Source organism: Symphalangus syndactylus, chromosome 2 (genome assembly GCF_028878055.3).
Source record: "Symphalangus syndactylus isolate Jambi chromosome 2, NHGRI_mSymSyn1-v2.1_pri, whole genome shotgun sequence".
Lineage (NCBI taxonomy): Eukaryota > Metazoa > Chordata > Mammalia > Primates > Hylobatidae > Symphalangus > Symphalangus syndactylus.
This window is the reverse complement of record NC_072424.2, coordinates 79,870,150-79,889,758: the sequence shown is the minus strand read 5'-3', so window position 1 is coordinate 79,889,758 and position 19,609 is coordinate 79,870,150. Positions and strand designations below refer to the sequence as shown.

At 34.7% G+C, this 19,609-nt stretch overlaps 1 protein-coding gene across 7 annotated transcripts in view; it reads right to left on the bottom strand.

The window, feature by feature from the left end:
* Positions 1 to 19,609, bottom strand: part of GRIK2 (glutamate ionotropic receptor kainate type subunit 2) — a 677,547-nt gene that overhangs the window by 49,529 nt on the left and 608,409 nt on the right. Inside the window, exons 15-16 of one of the 7 annotated variants that reach the window (XM_055259892.2) lie at positions 15,990 to 16,061; positions 6,139 to 11,101 (exon numbers count right to left, since the gene is read on the bottom strand). The exons of 5 other annotated variants lie outside the window; for them this stretch is intronic. In XM_055259892.2, the coding sequence (XP_055115867.1) occupies positions 11,048 to 11,101; positions 15,990 to 16,061 (126 nt within the window). In that variant the 3' untranslated portion in view covers positions 6,139 to 11,047. Of the gene's footprint in view, positions 1 to 6,138; positions 11,102 to 15,989; positions 16,062 to 19,609 lie in introns of those variants that run through there. One more of the 7 variants, XM_055259897.2, reaches the window with a different exon arrangement.

Below are 19,609 nucleotides of genomic sequence, written 5' to 3'. Positions count from 1 at the left end.
CACATCTATGAACTTCTTCATAAAATACAGTTTTAGCAAAGAACTCTGTTAAGTCAGTTTAGCAAGAAGCTCCCATTCTTGATGTCCAGTGACACAAAATAGCTCACTGGGTTCCTCATTCTTCATCATCCCACAAGATCCCAAGGTCTGATCACTTTGGCCTGTCTTCAGCAGAATCTTCTTAGGATGGTTTAGCCAGAATCTCCTTACCCTGATGTTTCCTTTTACTAATTTTTCACCCACTGAGCCTCACTCTGCTCCATGGCTATAAATTTCCACTTGCCCATGATATATTCCGAGTTGATCCCAATATATCTTCCCTATTACAATATCCAATTGCAGTGATCCCTAAAGCTATAGCAAAGGTCCTGAAGAAAGTCTGCCATACAATGTTTTAACATGTAACACTGATTTTTTTTTTCTTTAACACTATAAATAAAGCAACTAATTCTTGTGTCATAAGCAAGGGTATTCTAAAAACAATTTCAAAATGAAAGGTCTAAGAGTTTTCTTAGCAATCACATCAAAGACAGGACCCTGAGATACTTACTCTGTGGAATGTCAATTACTTCCTTTAAGCACTCTACATTATTTCTACACAATATAGTCTTTTTAACCTAAAGAGGATTTTTTTAACTAAACATCTTTATTTATATAGCAGAAAACAATATTTTTAAAAATATGGCATCTGTCTGAAATGTTTTTAACAACTGTATGGGTAATATGATGATAAATTAGACATTTCAATTGATGCACAAAGAAATCATGAGCATAATACACTAAGTAAATATGAAATAGACAACCATTAGACATTTCATAGTAGGAGATCTAGAAGCAGTTAGATGGTTAATTTAAAAAGGGATATATAAAGATGATTTTAAAAGATTAAGAGTAGATATGTCAAGGATAATTTGTTAGAAGAGAGCAATGCTCTTGATGTGATTCCCAATATTCCTTTGCCTTGGTTGGTATGTGTGTAAAAAGTAAAGCTCATAATCCTAAACTGGTTGAAAAGTGATAAACTGAAAAGACTGACACAAATCTCATGTATAGGTTGACAAAAAGAATGCTTGTACCTCACACAGTTAGGAAAGCTGAAGAGTAAATGCCCACCTGTGAAAAACAACTGCACTCCTTTCTGGAAAGGCAGGGAGGTGTTTGAACACTTAGGATAAAATGTGAGCATCTGAGTAAGAATGTTAGTCTGGGGCCATTGTGATAGTAAATTTTCCCAAAAGAGCAGTTGCAGTAGGAAGAGGAAGTGCATTTTACAGTTAGCATAATTTCAGCATTTGCTGAGGTAGATGTCACAGCTACTTCACCAGAGCATTTCTGTTGATTCTAAAAAAGCTGCAGATGTCCAGGAATGTTGCCTTTGCTATGGGGAGTTTCCTGTAACACCATCCATCTAAAAGATATCATGTTAAGAAGGTATCAAACCAGATGTTAAAGACTAGTTTTGAGATGGCAGTTTAACTGACTCTAGCCTTAAATTTCAGCTGATGCATCATTCTGACTTGATAAAAGTAAGCAGAACTGCTAGCATAACCAGCTGATTTGCCAGAGCAAATGCTACTAACAAAAATCTATTTAAATAAAGCCAAGTCAAATTTTATCTATTTTTAAAAGTTGATATAGCCAACTGAAAACACAATACAAAACTATTATTTCAAACCCCTTCACAGAAAAAAAATAATTTAAAAATTTATTTTAAACAAAAGAAAACAACATCAGATGTCTCAGAATATTTTGTGTTGCTTACTTTTAGAAAATAAGCTGCATTCTTACTAAAATCATTAAACATTAAGATTTCATTGGTCTTTCCTAGCAACAGTGCCATTTTTAAAAATACTGCTTCCAGCCCAGCATTTAAGGAGGTCAAAAGTCTTTATTATGTCTTACCAAGTAAAAAGGTGAACAAATTGAAGAGTCAACAATGCTTATTAGATCTTTTAGAGATGTCACAGGGCAAACTGCTGCCCCCAACATTAGAGAGCCAGATACATGGATATAGAGAACCACAAATTACTGAAGCAGATACCCATGAGCAGAAACCTCAATTGGGACAAGTACCACTGAGGTGGAAAATCCTAAACTGATAATGAATTGATGAATTGCTGGGTGCCAGAAGTGAGGGGAAACTAAAAGATAAACTCTAGGGGAACCCAGTCATGGTGTAGGACCTATTTTGAAATACTTCACAGTATATTTACCATCGTTTTCAACAAGGCCAGTCCTCAGGAGAAATTCTTTTACCAGAGCCTAAATTGCTGGGGTTATATCAGAGCCTAACCTATTTGGTGAGAAGGAAAATACCCAACTCAAGCTCTGTCTTTTCTTCCATGTAGTAGAAGGGAAATACACAATTCCAGTTCCTTCCAGTCATTCTACCTCACCTGAAACAGAGGAGGGGCCTGTGAGATTGTAGACCAGAAGCAGAAGCTCACCAAAAGCCTGAGATCTAATAATAGGACTGGAAAAAGTTACCTTCCCCTTCTATCTTCCCACTACATTATTAATAGCCTATTTACTACAGTTACATTTACTGCCTCATGTCTGCCTTCCAACAGAAAGTTACAAGGCATACTAGAAGGGAAAAAAAAAAGTTTGAAGAGACTGAACAATCATTAGAACAAGAGTCAGATATGGCAGTAAGTTTGGAATTATCAGGCCAAGAACTCCTAAAAAAATGATTATTTTTCTATGGCCTTTAATGGAAAAAGTAAACAACAAGCAAGAACAGATTGACAATGTAAGCAGAGGGATAGAAATTCTAGTAAAGAAATGCTAGAGATCAAGGCATTGTAAAGAAATGAATAACGAGATTTTCATGGTTTTAGTAGTAGACTGGACACACCTGAGGAAAGAATCTCTGAACTTGAGAATACAAAAATGGAAAATTTTCAAACTGAAAAATAGAGAAATAGACTGAAAAAAAATCAGAACAAAATATCTAAGAACTGTGGGAAAATTATAAAATGTATAATATAGACATAATAAGAATAGCAAAAGGAGAAGAAAGAGAGAAAGGAACAGAAAAAATGTATGAGGCAATAATGCCTGGGAATTGTCCTCAAGTTAATGTCAGATATCAAACTACATATCCAGAAAGTATAGAGAACACAAAGCAGGACAGATAACAAACCAAACCAAACAAAAAAACTACACCTAGGAATATCATATGCAATTGATATGGTTTGGCTTTATGTCCCCACTCAAGTCTCATCTGGAATTGCAATCACAAAATGTCAAGGGAGGGACCTGATGCGGAGGTGATTGGATCATAAGGACAGTTTCCACCATGCTGTTCTTATGACAGTGAGTGAGTTCTCACAAAACCTGATGGTTTTAAAAGTGTTTGGCAGTTCCCCCTTCACTCTCTCCATCTCCTGCCACCTTGTTTGTGTGGTTGTTTTATTGTCATCATGTTTTCAGCTGTTTATTATGCCAACTTGTTTGTGTGGTCTAAATATACAAGTGTGTTTTGTAGTGACTAGTAATTGTCTTTCCTTTCCATATTTAGTGCTTCTTTCAGGAGCTCTTGTAAGGCAGGTCTAGAGGTATGAATTCCCTCAGCACTTGCTTGTCTGGAAAGGATCTTATTTTTCCTTTGCTTATGAAGCTTAGTTTAGCTGGATATGAAACTCTTGGTTGGGAGTTCTTTTCTTTAAGAATGTTGAATATGAGGCCCCGATCTCTTCTGGCTCATAGGGTTTCTGCTGAGTTGTCCACTGCTAGTCTAATGGGCTACCTTTTGTAGGTGACCTGTCCTTTCTCTCTAGCTGCTTTTAACATTTTTTTTTCATTTTGACCTTGGAGAATCTGATGATGATGTGTCTTGAGTATAATCTTCTTGTGAAATATTTTGTGAGAGTTCTCTGCATTTCCTGAATTTGATTGTTGGCCTCTTGAACTCGATTGGGGAAGTTCTTATGGATCACATCTTGAAATATATTTCCCAAGTTGCTTTTATTCTCCCCGTCTCTTTTAGGGACACCAATGAGTTGTAGATTCAGTCTCCTTATCTAATCCCATATTTCTTGGAGGTTTTGTTTGGCCCTTTTTCTTCTTTTTTTTTAATTCTTTTCTGACTCTCCTATTTCAGAAAAAAAGTCTTAAAGCTCTCAGATTCTTTCCTCAGCATGGTCTATTCTGCTGTTAATACTTGCAAATGCAATATAAAATTATTATTGTGTGTTTTTCAGCTTTATCAGATTGATTATGTTCTTTTTCTATACTGACGATTTTATCTGTCAGAATCTATAATGTTGACTTTGCTTCTTTATATTGGGTTTCAATATTCTCCTGAACCTTGATGATCTTCATTCCTATTCACTCTCTGAATTCTATTTCTGTCATTTTAGCAATCTCAGCCCAGTTAAGAATCCTTGTTGGACAACTAGTGCAGTCATTTGGAGGAAACACACTCTAGTTTTTTGAGTTGTCAGAGTTCTTGTGCTGGTTCTTTCTCATCTTTGCGGGCTGATGTTCCTTCAGCAGTTAAAGTTGCTGTCCTTTGGATTTTTTTCTTTTATCCTATTTGATGACCTTGGGCATTTGATTGTGACATAAGGTGGGTTCAGTCAATTGGCTTCATTACTGGAAGATTTAAGGGTGCCAAGGCTCAGGTCAGGACTCCTGGACTGGATTTTCTAAATCTGGTTTGGGAGCCATTGATATTAGGTCATACCTTTGATTTCTGGCTCCTCAAGGTTAGGGACCTGCTGTGCTGGAGGCACTGAGGTGCTCCTGGACCACTGGTCACAACACTCTGAATGGTGGTGCCAGCCAAAGCACTTCGCAGGGCAGTGGCAGAGGGATGTGTACCCATTTGCATGTGCCAGAAGTAGTGGCAGCAGCAGCATGGTGGAATACACGCTTTTAGCTGCTGTGGAGTGCTAGTGGGTGCCAGGGTGCTGGCCTCTGTGCAGGTGTTGGCGACAGCAACAGTGGCAGTATGATTTGAGGGCCAATGGCCCTGCTAGCGACCGTATGTGCATCTGTACTGGTAGTGGTGTTAGCAGTAGGGCAGGGATCTGGTGTAGGATTGTGTGTGTCCACACATATCAATACTAACCTTGAATATAAATGGGCTAAATGCCTTTAGTTAAAAGGCACAGAGTGGCAAGTGGATAAAGAAGCAAGATCCAATGGTATGCTGTCTTCAAGAAACCGATCTCACGTGCAATGACAGTAATTGGCTCAAAATAAAGGGATGGTGAAAAAGCTACCAAGCAAGAGAAACAAAGAAAAATGCAGGGGTAACAATTCTAATTTCAAACAAAACAGACATTAAATCAAAAAAGATAAAAAAAGAAGGGCATTAAATAATAGTAAAGGGTTCAATTCAACAAGAAGAACTAACTATAATAAATATATATGCATCCATCATAGGAGCACCCAGATTCCTAAATCAAGTTTTTGGAGACATTCAAAGAGACTTAGATTCCCACACAATAATAGTGGGAAACTTCAACACCTCACTGATATCATTAGACAGATCATTGAGTCAGAAAATTAACAAAGATATTCAGGACTTGAAAGATATTCAGCAGCTGACTGAATGGATCAGGTAGACATCTACAGAACTCTCCACCCCAAAACAACAGAATATACATTATTCTCTTCTACACTTGTCATATACTCTAAAATCAACTACACAATCAGATATAAAAGAATCCTCAGCAAATTTAAAAGAACCCCCTGTCATATCAACCACTCTCAGGGACCACAGCACAATAAAATAGAATTCAAGACTAAGAAAATTGCTCAAAACCATACAACTAGATGGAAATGAAACAACATGCTCCTGAATGACTTTGAGGTAAATAATGAAACTAAGGCAGAAATCAAGAAGTTCTTTGAAATGAATGAGAACAAAGATATAACATGCCAGAATTTCTGGGACACAGAATTTCTGGGACACATTTATAGCACTAAATGCCCACATCAAAATGTTAGAAAGAACTCAATTTAACAACCTAACATCACAATTAAAAGAACTAGAGAAGCAAGAGCAAACCAAGCCCAAAGCTAGGAAAAGACAAGAAATAACCCAAATCAGACCTGCACTGAAGGAGACTGAGACATGAAAAACTATTCAAAAGATCAATGAAGGCAGGAGTGGATTTTTTGAAAAAAAAAAAAATTAATAAATAGACCACTAGCTAGACTAATAAAGAAAAGGAGAGATGATCCAAATAACCACAATGAGAAATAATGAAGAGAATATTACCACTGACCCCACAGGAATACAAATAACCATCAAAGACTGTTATGAACACCTTGTACACACATGTGAAAATCTAGAAGAAATTGGTAAATTAATGAATAAATTACTGGACACATACAAACTCCAAAAACTAAACCAGGAATAAATTAATTCCCTGAAAAGAACAATAATGAACTCCAAAATTTAATCAGTAATAAGTAGCCTGTCAATCAAAAAACCAGCCCAGGACCAGAGAGAATCACAACCAAATTCTACTAGATGTGCAAAGAAGAGCTGGTGCCATTCCTACTGAAACTATTTCAAAAAATTGAGGAGGAAGCACTCCTCCCTACCTTATTCTATGAGGCTGACATCATTCTGATACCAAAACCTGGCAGAGGTACAACAAAAAAAGAAAACTTTAGGATAATATCCTTGATGAACACTGACGCAAAATCCTCAACAAAATACCAGTAAACTGAATCTAGCAGCACATCAAAAACTAATCCACCACAATCAAGTAGGCATTTTCCCTGGGATTCAAGGTTGGTTCAGCATACACAAATCAACTAATGTGATTCATCATATAAAAATAACTAAAGACAAAACCACATGATTATCTAAATAGATGCAGAAAAGGCTTCAATAATATTCAACATCTTCTCATGTTAAAAACTCTCAACAAATTAGATATTGAAGGAACATATCTTAAAATAATAAGAGCTATCTGACAAACCCAAAGCCAACATCATACTAAATAGGCAAAAGCTGGAAGCATTCCCCTTGAAAACTGGCTCAAGGCAAGGACGCCCTCTCTCACCACTCCTATTCAAAATAGTATTGAAAGTCGTGACAAGAGCAATGTGGCAAGAGAAAAAAATAAACGACACCTAAGCAGAAAGAGAGAGATTAAAGTATCCCTGTTTGTAGATGACATGATTCTATATCTAGAAAGCTCTGCGTTCTCAGCCCAAAAGCTCAATAAGTTGGTAAACAACTTCAGCAAGGTTTCAGGTACAAAAACAACATATGAAAATAACTAGCATTCCTATACACAAGCAACAGCCAAGGTAAGAGCCAAATTAAAAATGCAATCCCATTCACAACTGCCACCAAAGGAATAAAATCTTTAGAAATACAGCAAATCAGGGAGGTAAAAGATCTTTACCATGAGAATTTCAAAACACTCCTCAAAGAAATCAAAGACGACACAAACAAATAAACATTCTATACTCATAGGTAGGAAAAATCAGTATCATTAAAGTGGCCATAATGCCCAAAGCAATTTACAGATTCATGCTATTCTGATGAAGCTACTAATAACATTCTTCACAGAACTAGAAAAAAACAAAATTTAAAATTCACATGGAACCAAAAAAAGAGCTTGAATAGTCAAGGCACTCCTAAGCAAAAAGAACAAGGCTAGAGGCATTACATTACTGACTTCAAACTATACTACAAGGCTACAGTAACCAAAATGGGATGGTACTGGTACATAAACAGACACATAGACCAATGGAACAGAATAGAGAATCCAGAAATAAGGCCACATACCTACAACCCCCTCTTGGAACCAATAAACAATTAGAACAAGGTTTTAGGATTCATAGTTAATATACAAATGATAGTTACTTTCCTATATACCAGCAAATGTAATTTGAAATTAAAAACAATACATTACTATTTGCATTAGGACCCTCCAAAATTAAATACTTAGGTATAAATCTCACAAAATATGCACAAGGTCTATATGAGAAAAATTATAATACTCTGAGGAATGATTTCAAAAAAAGAACCAAATAAATGGAGAGATATTAATGTTCATGGATAGGAAGACTGAATATTGTCAAGGTGTCAGTTTTTTTCAACTTTATCTACAAAGTCAATACAATTCTAAACAAAATCTTAGCAAATTATTATATGCATTTTGGCAAACTGAGCCTAAAGTTTATGTGGAGAGGCAAAAGGCCCATAATACTCAATTCAAATCAAAAAAGGGAAGAACAAAGTAAGGGGGCTGACACTACCCAATGTCAAGACTTACTGTAAAGTTACAGTAATCAACACAGTGTGGTATTGGTGGAAAAACAGGTAAGTTGATCAATAGAACAAAATAGATAGACCAGAAGTACCCCAACATAAATATAGTCACCTCATCTTCGATAGAGGAAAAAAGTCAATACAATGGAGCAAATAGTGCTAGAAAAACTTTATAAAAAGAAAAATGAATTTAGACACAGACCTTACACATTTCACAAAAAAATACAAAATGGATCATAAAGTGAAATATAAAATACTAACCTATACGAATTATAGAAGATAGCAATGGAGAAAATCTAGGTAACTTTGGGTATGGGGACGACTTTTTAGATATAATACCAAAAGCATTATCTATAAAATAAATAACTTGGGCCTGGCGTGGTGACTCACGCCTGTAATCCCAGCACTTTGAGAGGCCAAGGCGGGCAGATCATGAGGTCAGGAGATTGAGACCATCCTGGCTAACATGGTGAAACCCCGTCTCTACTAAAAATACAAAAAAATTAGCTGGGCGTGGTGGCGGGCGCCTGTAGTCCCAGCTACTTGGAGAGGCTGAGGCAGGAGAATGGCATGAATCCGGGAGGCGGAGCATACAGTGAGCTGAGATTGCGCCACTGCACTCCAACCTTGGTGACAGAGTGAGACTCCGCCTCAAAAAAAAAAAAAAAAAAAGAAAGAAAAGAAAAGAAAGAAAAAAAAGAAATAACTCATAAGCTGGACTTTGTTAAAATTTAAAACCTTGCTCTGCAAAAGATAATGTCAAGAGAAGACATGACAGACTGGGAAAAAAATATTTGCGAAAAACCTTCCAATAAAGAACTATTACCCAAAATATTCAGAGAACTCTTAAAATTTATGAACAACGCATTTTAAAAATGGAGAAGAGATCAAAACAGACACCTTACCAAGGAAGAGCTATAGATAGAAAGCTTATGAAAATTTTTTAGCATCATATATCATTAAGGAATTGCAAACTAAAACAACATTAAGATTCCACCACACATCTATTATAATGGCAATATCCAGAACACTGACAACATCTAACATTAGTAAGAATGTGGAACAACAGGAACTCTCACTCATTGCTAGTGGGAATGCAAAATGGTGCCATTTTGGAAGACACTTTAGCAGACAGCTTGACAGTTTCTTATAAAACCAAACTTACTCTTCTCATATAATCCAGCAATCATGTTTCTTGATATTCACCCTAACGAGCTGAAAACTTATGTTCACTCAAAATCCTATTTATGAATGTTTACAGCAGCTTTATTCATAATTGCCAAGATTTAAAAGCCACCAAGATGTTTTTCATGAGATGGGTGGATAAATAAACTGAGGTATACCAACTCAATGGAATCAGTACTATTTATTAAATAGAAATGAACTCTCTACCCAAGAAAGAAAACACATGAAAGAAAATAAAATTACTATTACTCAGTGCAAGAAGCCAGTCTTGAAAGACTACTTACTGTATAATTCCAACTGTATGATATTCTGGAAAAGGCAAAACTATGGAGTCATTAAAAAAAAAAGTGATTGTTAATGGGTTAAGAAGAAGAGAGGGGGCCGGGTGCAGTGGCTCACGCCTGTAATCCCAGCACTTGGGGAGGCAGAGGGAGAATCACGAGGTCAGGAGATCGGGACCATCCTGGCTAACATGGTGAAACCCAGCCTCTACTAAAAAACACAAAAAAATTAGCCAGGCATGGTGGCACATGCCTGTAGTCCCAGCTACTGGGGAGGCTGAGGCAGGAGAATCGCTTGAACTCAGGAGGCGATGGTTGCAGTGAGCCTAGATTGCACTATTGCACTTCAGCCTGGGCGACAGAGCGAGACTCTGTCTCACAAAAAAAAAAAAAAAAAAAAAAAAAAAAGAAAAGAAAAAAGAAAAAGAAGAAGCGGGGGAAGAAGGAGGAGGAGGAGGAAGGGAGGGAAGGAGGGAGGGATGAATAGGGAGAACACAGGATTAGGGCAGTGAAATTATTTTGCATTACACTATAATGGTAGATAAGTATCATTACACATTTTTCAAAACCCAAAAAATACAATATCAAGAGTGAAACAATATAAGCTATGGACATTGGGTGATAATGATTTGCCAGTGTTAAGTCCATCAATAGTAACAAATACAACCATTCTGGTGCAGCATATTGATAGTGGGAGAGATTGTGCATGTGTGTTGACTGGTGGGTATACTATAACTTTCTCTACTTTCTGTTCAATATTGCTGTGAACTTTAAAATGCTCTAAAATAAAGTTTATTAATTTATATATGCATATATATACATGTTGCTTAAGTTTTCATAAAGCTGTAGTTACATATTGCACTCAAGCATTAAAAGTACAAATATGTACACATGCCCTGCTTTTGTATTTCACGGTTTCTAAAATCTTTTAAACAAGGTAATACTTATTAATGATTTTTTCCCAGAAGACTGCATACACTCCTTTTACCATGCATCTCACACACAATAATATGATTTCCTACCTAATATAGTATAGTTGTTGAGTGTGTCCATGTATCTCATACATAGCAAAATTAGGCAGTTTACACAGTAAGAGTTTGGAAAAGTAAAATCAAGGATGGGGAAACAGGTATAGGCAAGAGTAAACTCATTAGTTTAATAAGGAAACTTAGAGTATCAAAGACTTTTTGTATATAAAGTTTTAGGGAGTAATTAATCCAGAAGTCATTTTCTTACATCTAAAAGCCTTGTCAGTCTATTACTTCCCTTTACTGTGGCCATTTGGGGAAAGAGAAGTTCTTCCTTTTTAACAGTTTCTGTTGAAGGTATTTCACAGAGAGAGAAGTGGAGATGCATGAAGAACCTTAACGGAAGTCATATGAACCTGCATTTTAATAATCCAGGACAAGTAATGTTATAGAATTAAAGAGCTATAGTTTCAGGAAATGCAAATATTCTCTTAAATTTAAACAACTAGAAGTAGAAACTGAATAAACTTGAAATTTATATAAAAGCCCAACAAGAAATAATCATTGTAATGATAATAAAGTAAGGCATCATTCAAAATGGAGCAAACAAAAGTAAGTCTGTGATATAGAACCACAAAATGCAAAATCAAAAGGATTCATTAGTTGTATCTGACAATTATTTTTCAATTTATGTGTTCAGAAAACATAAAATACATATCTACATAAACCACCTAGTAACCGTAATAAAAAACCAATCTAATAAATACTTAGATATACATTCTCAAAATAACTGGTTGTGCAAATTTATTTCAATTAATTTATACCAATAATACTTTTTGATGTTAATTTTAAGTAATTTGATCTAAATCTGTTCTTCTGTTACTTAACAACAGTAAAAAATTTGTTCTTTAAACATAATTTAACTATGGACATGTGTGTATACATGTATATTACATATTATTTATTTACAAAATATGCATAACACAACATTTTGAAGTCTTTTTCCTTGAGATTTATATTATAATAGCATGGTTCAGGTTATAAATGGCTGTAGAGTAACTATTATTTTTCAAAGTCCTGAAGCATTCACTTTCAGTGAGAGTCACTATGATTCACTAGGAGTTTGCTGTGGATTCATTAGGACTCATAAAGTTATTTTGATCAGATAAATACTGTTAGAAAATATTTTACAGTTGGAAAATGCAAAAGTGAAGCCTTAAATTGTTCACTTAGTATTAGCATCTCATGTTTCAGAGGCAAAATTCCTTCTAGAATTCAAATCTTTAAATTCCCAGAGTTTATTATTAATGATGGGTCACACGAGTCTTCTTTGTTAATTGTAATTTGTGCTTACCTCTTAGTGCGTCCATATAAAATATTTTTTACTTTTCTTTGTCATTGAAATACTTTGTTACTTGTTCTCTGTCATCAGGTGACATTGCTTTCAACTTTGCTGAAGCCATTAAAATTGGTTCCATCAAATAGCTTATGCCTATGTTGTAAATTCTCAAAACTACTCCATTCTGTTTTTACCCCCTCTGTTCTGTTGCCTGGTCATGTGCTGTTTTGTCCTCTTTCCAAGTCCTCTTTCCAAAAAGTATGCTTTCTCTTTCTTGTCTTTTTCTATCTTGACCTTTCAAGTTGTTCCTTCCTATTTGTACACTGAAGCTTTACAGTCACAGACCAATGGTTTCCTCACATTCTTTAGCTAGACTTCAGGACATCTGCCCCTCTCCTTGGCATAAAACACTTTACTTTTCTGGTTCCACCTTTCTAATCTACTTTAAAATGTTGTTGTTTTTTTCCTTTTCCCTGCCTTCTAACTTTTGATTATCTTAATGTTCTACCATTGCGTTTTCTTATCAACCTCACCTTGGTAAGACCATCAGTTTAAAAACTAGAATAATAATGTGTTAATGGAACCCCTTTCCCTCACTTATACTTCAAATGTAGGGAGATCTTTTCCTACATCTAGGAAGGATAGAAATATTCTCCTAAGGGACAATAAAATGTCCAATAATTTATTTAACATTGCCATCTACTTAATCCCAGCCTCTTAAACTAGACCCAGCCCAGAGTGAATTAAACCTCTTCCCCAAGAAAACTTTCTTTTTTGCAATTTATATTTATATAAATGGCATTACCCTTTTTTACTTTCCTCCCCCACTATCAGCTAATATGAAAATTTTTGATTCCATTTGTTTCAACAATTGCATTGTTTCAGTGCAATTCAATTCTTTAAGCTTAATATGAATGGTTTATGGAATTGTTCTCATGCTATTTGGTGGGAGGAAAACAAAATGTAGTAGTATTACCACCTCCATAAATACAGGGTCAAAAGAAGAATACAACTATTGTTGCTGATGATGCAAGGTAGAATGAGTACTGTCACAAAGTGAAGGTGGCAGGAAAAGAATATTCTAACAGCTTGCAACCCCTGCATTTAAATATTTATGTCATTTATCTTTCCTTTATCTAGTTTTCAAATTTTACTTTATTTCAGGACCTAATTACTTCTCACTCAAACTCATACTATGAATTCTTACATTGGTCTCATTTCCTCCCATTTCTCTCCTTTTCAATTATCTTCTCAAAATGTATTTTCTTATCTCCTCACTCTGCACCAAACAGTTACAATCATGACTTTCTACAAACTCTCATGGGCTACAACCACACTTCATGTAGAGTTATCTTTCAGGAACCATCCATATTCAATTTGGTATATTACTTTTACTAGAAACAATTGTCTTAAAAACTGGAATATGTTTTATTTACAGTTGTATCATGCACAACACCCAATCTAGCTTTTTATACATAATAGGTTCTTAAAAATATACATTAATTTTCACAGAATTAGGAGTATTTCTAAATTACTGAAAAGGGTCTCATAAAGTTCTTCAACAGAATACTAATTATTTCCATTTAAAATTACACAGAAGGGCTCTGTTCTGTTCCATTGATCTATGTCTCTGTTGTGGTACCAGTACCATGCTGTTTTGGTTACTGTAGCCTTGTAGTATAGTTTAAAGTCAGGTAGCGTGATGCCTCCAGCTTTGTTCTTTTGGCTTAGGATTGACTTGGCGATGCAGGCTCTTTTTTGGTTCCATATGAACTTTAAAGTAGTTTTTTCCAATTCTGTGAAGAAAGTCATTGGTAGCTTGATGGGGATGGCATTGAATCTATAAATTACCTTGGGCAGTATGGCCATTTTCACGATATTGATTCTTCCAACCCATGAGCATGGAATGTTCTTCCATTTGTTTGTATCCTCTTTTATTTCATTGAGCAGTGGTTTGTAGTTCTCCTTGAAGAGGTCCTTCACATCCCTGGTAAGTTGGATTCCTAGGTATTTTATTCTCTTTGAAGCAATTGTGAATGGGAGTTCACTCATGATTTGGCTCTCTGTTTGTCTGTTATTGGTGTACAAGAATGCTTGTGATTTTTGTACATTAATTTTGTATCCTGAGACTTTGCTGAAGTTGCTAATCAGCTTAATAGATCAATGGAACAGAACAGAGCCCTCAGAAATGATGCCGCATAGCTACAACTATCTGATCTTTGACAAACCTGACAAAAACAAGAAATGGGGAAAGGATACCCTATTTAATAAATGGTGCTGGGAAAACTGGCTAGCCATATGTAGAAAGCTGCAACTGGATCCCTTCCTTACACCTTATACAAAAATTAATTCAAGATGGATTAAAGACTTATATGTTAGACCTAAAACCATTAAAATCCTACAAGAAAACCTAGGCAATACCATTCAGGACATAGGCGTGGGCAAGGACTTCATGTCTAAAACACCAAAAGCAATGGCAACAAAAGCCAAAATCGACAAATGGGATCTCATTAAACTGAAGAGCTTCTGCACAGCAAAAGAAACTATCATCAGAGTGAACAGGCAACCTACACAATGGGAGAAAATTTTTGCAACCTACTCATCTGACAAAGGGCTAATATCCAGAATCTACAATGAACTCAAACAAATTTACAAGAAAAAAACAAACAACCCCATCAAAAAGTGGGCAGAGGACATGAACAGACACTTCTCAAAAGAAGACATTTATGCAGCCAAAAAACACATGAAGAAATGCTCCTCATCACTGGCCATCAGAGAAATGCAAATCAAAACCACAGTGAGATACCATCTCACACCAGTTAGAATGGCCATCATTAAAAAATCAGGAAACAACAGGTGCTGGAGAGGATGTGGAGAAATAGGAACACTTTTACACTGTTGGTGGGACTGTAAACTAGTTCAACCATTGTGGAAGTCAGTGTGGCGATTCCTCAGGGATCTCGAACTAGAAATACCATTTGACCCAGCCATCCCATTACTGGGTATATACCCAAAGGACTATAAATCATGCTGCTATAAAGACACATGCACACGTATGTTTATTGCGGCACTATTCACAATAGCAAAGAGTTGGAACCAACCCAAATGTCCAACAACGATAGACTGGATTAAGAAAATGTGGCACATATACACCATGGAATACTATGCAGCCATAAAAAATGATGAGTTCGTGTCTTTTGTAGGGACATGGATGAAACTGGAAAACATCATTCTCAGTAAACTATCGCAAGGACAAAAAACCAAACACCGCATGTTCTCACTCATAGGTGGGAATTGAACAATGAGAACTCATGGACACAGGAAGGGGAACATCACGCTCCGGGGACTGTTGTGGGGTGGGGGGAGGGGGGAGGGACAGCATTAGGAGATACACCTAATGCTAAATGACGAATTAATGGGTGCAGGAAATCAACATGGCACATGGATACATATGTAACAAACCTGCACATTGTGCACATGTACCCTAAAACCCTAAAGTATAATAAAAAAAAAAAAAAATTAAAATTACACAGAAAATATGCATTTATTTTTTGTCAAATGTATGTTACACAAACATGATGATAATTATTATAGTAATATCAAACAATAATGATTATTTACAATTTTATTATATTAGAACTTGCAAATATATAATTCATTTGATCTCTCAAAACATTATTCCATAAACATGCAATGAAAAAAATGACAGGGCTTATAGGGGTCAAGGGGCTTAATAACGATCATTATCTCAGTATGAAAGTATACTGGACCAGATGCAATGACTCACGCCTATAATCTCAGCACTTTGGGAGGCCAAGGCAGGAGAATCACCTGAGCCCAGTTGTTTGGAACCAGCTTGGGCAACATGGCGAAACCCTGTCTCTGCAAAAAATACAAAAATTAGCCAGGAGTGGAAGTGCCTGTAGTCCAGCTACTCAAGAGGTTGAGATGAGAGAATTGCTTACGCCTGGGAGATCCAGGCTGCAATGAGTTATCATCACGCCACTGTACTCCAGCCTGGGCCACAGAGAGAAACTCTGTCTCAAAAAAAAAAAAAAAATACATATAAATAAAAGGCTTATCACCTGTTCTCAAATCAAATACCCTTTCTACTATTATATTTATATTTCTACTATTATTTCCTAAGTATTATACCAAGAAATAAAAGATAGTCTCCTTCATTTTCATTGAATTGCTCTGTGATTCTATTCTACAGAATTAAATAATTTTTGAAAGTATTTATTTTTTTATTACACAATGCTATATTTTTTCTGCACTAATGTTATGAAAAACATTTACTTAGCAGAATTCTTGGTGCTATGGGCTAAATTGTATCCCCCTCAAATTCATTTGTTGACATCCTAACCCTCAATACCTGAGAATGTGATTGTATTTGGAGATAGATGCCTTTAAACGGGTAATTAAGTTAAAATAAGGCCATCGCAGTGAGCCTTAATCTAACTAAGCTTGAGTCTTTATAACAGGAAATGAGGACACACGAGACACTAGGTACACATGTGCATGCAGAAGAGAGACCACATGCACCCCCAGAGAAGGTGGCCAAAGAGAGAGGTTTTAGAAGAATCCAACCCCGTCAGCGTCTTGATCTTGAACTTCCAGTCTCCAAAACTGACAGAGAGTTAATATCTATTGTTTAAGTTACCCAATCTATAATATTCTGTTATAGTAGCCATACCAAAGGAATATAATACACTTGGATAAGAAATAAAATATATTTTCACTTATTATATTTGAAGTTTGGTGTAAAAGTGAATTTACTGGACTAAATGTTATGCTTTAAGCATTCTAAACAATGATTCAATGAAAAAATTAATGAACAAAGTAAGTGTTTAATATGTCAAAGATAAAGCTTACTTTTATGGAAAGGTTATATAAATGGAAAGATTTATATAGGAAGGCCAATAAAGAGATTTATTCCCTCAGGGTTATGCGTAAGACTGAGTCAACCATCAATTGCTCTTTTTGGCCAAGAATCACACTTATGCATAGATCCAGAGCTCAATGATTGGACTCTGGCATTTACTCACTTAAATTGTATAATATCAATAAAATTATGCTGCTAATTTATAAATAAGAAGTCCCAAATATATAGCCAAAATAAAGATCACAACTTACAGATTAGACATTAATCTTTTATTTGAAGATCAGCATTTTAAAGAACTTCTTTCACAGAGTCTCATATTGTGGATATGTATAAGATTATATGATTGTATGTGTGTATTATGTCTATACACTTATATATGTACTATCATAGAGGGAATTGTGTATATAAGCTTATTATATAAATATATATAATATATATACTGCACATATGAAATATTGTCCTTCTATTCTAGTCAGTACAAACCTAAACCAAAAGATTAAAAATTCAGGAGTAACAAAATATGTAAACAGAAGTACATGAGAAGCTGCTATTTCTTGACAGGAGTATTAATAAATATAGGCTACTGTTCTCCTGCCACCTATACAAATTAAAAAATATTTTTATGCCAGAAATTAGTATTAAAATATTAATAATTCCCTGGAAATGCAAAAGGAATAGATCCTGCTGTTGACAAAAGAAAGAAGGAAAGAAAGAAGTAAAGAAAGAAAGAAAGAAAGAAAGAAAGAAAGAAAGAAAGAAAGAAAGAAAGAAAGAAAGAAAGAAGGAAAAGCTAGCAAGCAAGCAAGCAAGCAAGCACTGGAGAAAGGTGGTGGGGGGCAGTTTTACTATAATAATATAATGTGAAAAGATATTCTATATAAATACATTTCTCTCCTTCATATTAGGCATATTATACTCTGGTTCTAAAGAGCAAAAATAACAATAGCTGATCTTTGTATGAAGAAGTGAGAATAAAAACAATGTTGCACTAGAGGGCAGACTGAATGAAGGATGAGCAACAGGTGTATATGGTGCTTCACTCCCAAGAATTTAATTGCTTCTGACCCTCTGTGATCATATGGTCATTATATGGATTTAGTAATTTTAACTTTGAAACATGAATCTTAGAATTAAGCAGGCCTTAAGTGGAGGTATAGAAACATTTTCAAAAGGGCATGTTACATTTTAATATAAGGAGGTGTGTGGACAAATGAAACCAGATCATAAAAGCAGTAGATTGGTACTTTGAGGCATCCCCTACCTCTCTCTCTAACATCCTAAAAGCTTTATAAGGTATAAACCAGAAACTAGTCTTTTCTCCCTCCCCTCAGTTTGTTATTATGATCCAAGGTAGATAATGGTTCCAAAAAAAAAAAAAAAAGAAATGAACTTACAGGAAAAAAAAATTGATATACAAGGGACATAAAGAACTGTAAAGGACAGCATACTGAACAAGAATAGCAAATTAGAAATAATTAATGAAAAGTATGAAGGTAATATAAGTATATAAATATACTCAAATAAATAATTAACACTCAAAAACAGAGGGAGTATGAACAAATATAAATGCAAATATAAAATACATTGGTGATACTAGATGATAAAATATGGTAGTTGAAATAATGAAAGAAATAAATTTGTACTTAAAATTAAAGAAAGCTTACATAAATACAAATCTACAGAAACATAGATGGAATTAGTAAAAGAGAAAAAAGAAAATATAGTTAACAAAAATAAAACTTTAATACCTAATCAATATGATTATATTATAAATCAGATTTATAAAGTTTTCAGACTGCTAAGCAGTATAGAATTTTTAAAGTTAACTTCTAGTTACACTATACAGAAAGTTTTGAATTTTAAAAACGAAATTATATCAATTAAAAGGAACAATTATTAGATACTTATTGGTCTTCACAACAGCAACTCTAGATGGGAGAAGTCAAAGGAATAATATTGTTGAATAGTTGACAGAAAATACTGTAGTCTAATTTTTTCCAGTAAACTGGCAGATATATGCAATGACAAAATAAAACAGTCTTTGTCCTGCAAGGACAGCTTTTGTTAATAAACAATACACTATAGAAAGAAAAAATAATTTCAATATGTCATGTATTTGAGATACGAATAACAACAATCACTAAATTATTTGTTAAAGATTAATGTCATCAACATAAATAAGAAACAAAGTTTTAAAATAAATGTAGTATGTTTATTACAATCAAGAAATTTATATAATATCAATATGATATGTGTTTTGGGTGTTGTGATATCAGTGAGCCAGAGGATTCCAAGATGATTCCAGGAAGTGAATAGCAAAATAGAAACATAAGCATGAGTGCATGTATATATGCACTTGCATTCCATTTGTCCCATGTTTATTCACCTATATATCTATATGTGTGCAATTCCATTTATCCCATATATAAATATATATATGAATAAACATAGGATAAATGGAATTGTGATAAACAAATGAATATAAAATGGAAAAGCTGTAGTAAATTGTAACACAAATGTCATTAAAGTTAATACAACTAAGTTAAACTTATATCAAGGCACTAACTTCAGATTGGATAAGAAAAAATATTCTAGATTTGTGAAATCTATAAGATATACAATCAAAAGAACAAAGAAAGTTTAAAAATAAAAGCATTGCAATTTAAATAAGATAATTAAAATCAAAGAATCCTATTCAAG